This window comes from Malurus melanocephalus, unplaced genomic scaffold, assembly GCF_030028575.1.
Source record: "Malurus melanocephalus ecotype Western Australia unplaced genomic scaffold, MMel_1.1 scaffold_1456, whole genome shotgun sequence".
Classification (NCBI taxonomy): domain Eukaryota; kingdom Metazoa; phylum Chordata; class Aves; order Passeriformes; family Maluridae; genus Malurus; species Malurus melanocephalus.
The window spans coordinates 1-3,892 of NW_026624688.1; the positions used below are offsets into that span (position 1 = coordinate 1).

General features: G+C 57.7%; 1 protein-coding gene across 1 annotated transcript in view; it reads left to right on the forward strand.

Moving 5' to 3' along the window:
- Positions 1 to 549: 549 nt before the first annotated feature.
- AGBL5 (AGBL carboxypeptidase 5) overlaps positions 550 to 3,892 on the forward strand; it is a 14,218-nt gene continuing 10,875 nt past the window's right edge. The window contains exons 1-4 of the mRNA XM_057387957.1: positions 550 to 745; positions 1,971 to 2,148; positions 2,340 to 2,518; positions 3,306 to 3,852. Of these exons, the coding sequence (XP_057243940.1) occupies positions 579 to 745; positions 1,971 to 2,148; positions 2,340 to 2,518; positions 3,306 to 3,852 (1,071 nt within the window). The 5' untranslated portion in view covers positions 550 to 578. The remainder of the gene's footprint in view (positions 746 to 1,970; positions 2,149 to 2,339; positions 2,519 to 3,305; positions 3,853 to 3,892) is intronic.

Sequence of the window (3,892 nt, forward strand, 5' to 3'; positions counted from 1 at the left end):
GAGCTTGGGAAGCTCAGCCAAGGGATGAGAGTCCTGAGAGGTTTCTTTGGTGTGGTAGGAACTGCCCAGCAGAGCTGTGGTCTGAGCCCTCCTTGCTCCCCGCTGCTGTGGGGAGGCAGCACCCCCCAACATCCCCAACACCCCACAGAACAGGGGCTAGAGAGTCATTTAGTCCTGGAATGGTTTGGGTTGGAAGAGATCTTAAAGCTCATCTTTTTTCCACACTTGCCATGGGCAAGGACCCCTTCCACTGGACCAGGTTACTCAAACCAAGGTTGTCCCTTCCACTAGAGCAGCCTTTCCAACCTGGCTTGGAACATTTCCAGAGCCAGAACATCCCTCCCTCTGCCTGACACRGGTCAGGGCAGGTGTGGTTTGGTCAGWGGGGTGAGCTGAGAGCTGAAGGCTSTGCAGGGAACAGCTTAGCATGTCAGGACAGGAGCAGAGCCAGCTGGGCAGTGATTCCCATGGGATGGACAAGGGTGAGCAGCCATGGGCACCCCTGATGAGAGAGGAGAGCTGTGCCAGGGTGGCTCTACCCCCGTGCCAGTGCCCAGCCCTCTCCACRTCTGTCACAGATGGTGGAGACACAGTTTGTGCTGTCCTTCGTGCACCGGTTCCTGGAGTACCGCGGGGCCACCACCTACTTYGCCTTCTGTTACCCCTTCTCCTACACCGAGTGCCAGGACATGCTGGCACAGCTGGATGGCCGCTTCCAGGACTGCAGGCACATGTCCCCCAGCAGGTATGCCCCCCACAATCCCCCTTCCTGGCTCTTGGTCCCCTCCCTGGCCTTCTTTCCTGGCTCTTGGTCCCCCTTCCTGGCTCTTGTTCCCCTCCCTGGCCTTCTTTCCTGGCTCTTGTTCCCCCTTCCTGGCTCTTGGTCCCCTCCCTGGCCTTCTTTCCTGGCTCTTGTTCCCCCTTCCTGGCCTTCTCCCCTCTTCCTGGTCTATGCCTGCTGGGTTTTTTTCCCCTGGGGAAGCTCTGTCTGCAGCAGGAAGGTCCCTGTACCCATCCCMTAGCTTCTCTGTGCCCTAGCTCTGCACAAGCAGTGGCAGTAGCTTGCCCTGAGCTACCCACGAGATTCCAGAGGATCCCTTATTGTTCTGGAGCCCAGCATGAGTTACCCACCTCATGGGATGGGTGCCTTGGAACCCGGTCCTTCCTGCCAGAATGGGTTATCTCCCTGCTGGGATGAATCCCTCAGTACCTCGTCAGGGGATGAATCCCTCAGTGCCCCCGTTCCTCCTGCTGGGATGTGTTATCTCCTGGTGGGATCAATCCCTCAGTGCCCCATCCCTCCTGCTGGGATGTGTTATCTCCTGCTGGGATGAATCCCTCAGTGCCTTGTCCCTCCTGTTGGGATCAATCCCTTAGTGCCTAGTCCCTCCTACTGGGATGGGTTATCTCCTGGTGGGATGAATCCTTCAGTGCCCTGTCCCTCCTACTGGGATGGGTTATCTCCCTGCTGGGATCAATCCCTCAGTGCCCCATCCTTCCTGCTGGGATGAATCCCTCAGTGCCCCATCCCTCCTGCTGGGATGTGTTATCTCCTGCTGGGATGAATCCCTCAGTGCCCAGTCCCTCCTACTGGGATGTGTTATCTCCCTGATGGGATGAATCCCTCAGTGCCCTGTCCCTCCTGCCAGAACGGGTTATCTCCCTGCTGGGATGTGTTATCTCCCTGATGGGATGGCCCAACCTTCCATGCCGGGTGTGTCTGTGCACAAGCTGCTCTCCCACCACTCCCACAGCCGGGGGATGTCAGGCAGTATAACCCCTAGCCCTGGGCCACCCTCTTTATCCCAAAGGAACGAATGTTTGTGTTCCCAGCAGGCTCTGAGGGTATCTGGCACCCCCCAGATGTGGGGGTGATCCTGCTGGGGCTCCCGGGCACAGAGCTGGGGCTGCAGGTGCAGAAAGCATCCCCTCACTCCTGGGACTGGCTGAGATTCCTTCTCACCCCACAGCCCCCTGGACTCGGTGTACTACCACCGGGAGCTGCTGTGCCGCTCTCTGGATAACCTCCGTGTGGACCTGCTGACCATCACCTCGTGCCATGGCATGCAGGAGAAGCGGGAGCCTCGGCTGGACAAGCTTTTCCCAGACACCAGCACACCCCGGCCACGGTGCTTCACTGGAAAGAAGGTGAGAKCTCACACTGGTGCTGTGCCAGGGGTGCAGGACCAGCATGTGTTCACCCCTTATTGCCACCCCCGTGTCTGTGACCAGAACAGTGTCCTGTCCCCAAGAGCTGGAGCAGAGTCTGACACCCTTCCCCATTGTAGCATCCTGGGGCAGGCAGRATGCCCCCCTCACCCCTGTCTGTTTGTCCCCAGGTGTTTTTCCTCAGCAGCAGAGTCCATCCAGGAGAAACTCCCTCCAGCTTTGTCTTCAACGGGTTCCTGGACTTCATCCTGCGGGAGGAGGATCCCCGTGCCCAAATGCTCAGGAGGATGTTTGTGTTCAAGCTCATCCCCATGCTGAACCCTGACGGGGTGGTGCGGGGCCACTACCGGTGAGTGTGAGCCCCAGACAGAGCCTGCTCTGTATTTCATGGGATCATTTGGGTTGGAAAAGTTCTCTGAGACYATTGAGTCCAACCATTCCCCCAAGAAAAAGTAAAAACCGTTTTGAATGTTGGTTGATAGATGTGGGCAAAAGGTGAGTGTCGTTCGCTGATGGGTGCAGATATGGAAAAGGTTGTGAGTTTGCTGAAAAAGAGATCTCAGAAAGCTGGTAAAGTTTATAAAAATCATAGAATTGTGGATTCATTTGGGTTTCAAAAGCCCTGTGAGACCACTGAGTCCAACCATCCCCCWGCACTGCCAAGGCMACCACTAACCCATAGCCACATCCAMYCAGCTTTTAAATYCCTYCATAGAYMGGGAATCCACCCCTATGTGCAAAGCATAGACAGTTCTTTCCACGAAGAAATTGTTCCCAATTTCCAACCTAAACCTCCTCTGGTTCAGCTTCAGGCTGTTCCCCTCTGGTCCTGTCCCTTGTCCTCCAGGAGCACAGCCTGACCCCTACATGGCTGTCCCCTCCTGTCAGGAAGTTGAAGAGAGTGACAAGGTCCCCAGTTGAGCTTTCCTCTGCCCAGATTGAGCCACTCCTGGCGCTCAGACCTTTCCCCAGCTCCATTCCTGTTTCTGGGGGGATGATGCAGGGCTCTGCCTCACTGTGGCWGTTCCAGGACAGAGCCCAAGGCCCTCCATGCCCAGGAAGGGCATTCCAAGCTGAGCTCAGCTCTGCCAGGGCACCCTGGAAGCTCGGTCCTGGTGTCTCTGCTCTCTCTGCAGAACTGACTCCCGTGGGGTGAACCTGAACAGGCAGTATCTGCACCCCGATGCCGAGCTGCACCCCGCAGTCTACGGGGCCAAAGCTGTGCTGCTCTACCACCACATCCACAGCCGTGTCCTGCCGGGCTCTCCAGACTGGAGGACATTTGTCTCCCCGCTCAGCACCAGCTTGCTGAGCATCAAATCTCCCAATTCTCCCATCCCGCCCATGGAGGCTGCGTTATCAGAGCTGGATAAAACCAACAACCTCCGCAATTCCCCCAGCACGTGGCGTGCCAGCAGCCACTCGTGCCCAGCTCAGGAAGCCCAGCTGGCAGACAGCACAGAGCAAAGCACTTGGATCCTGCCCTCGAGCCACAGCAGCGAGCACTGTGAGGAGGAGGGGTCCTGGAGCCCTCCCCCAGCCCCTGTCCCCGAGGCTGCTGAGCCCCCAGAGCCTATTGCCCCCAAGGACAGTGGGCTGGCTTATTACGTGGATCTGCATGGCCACGCCTCCAAGCGCGGCTGCTTCATGTACGGCAACAACTTCAGCGATGAGAACGACCAGGTGAGGGCACAGCTGGAGAATGCTGGGCTGCTGTAGCTGC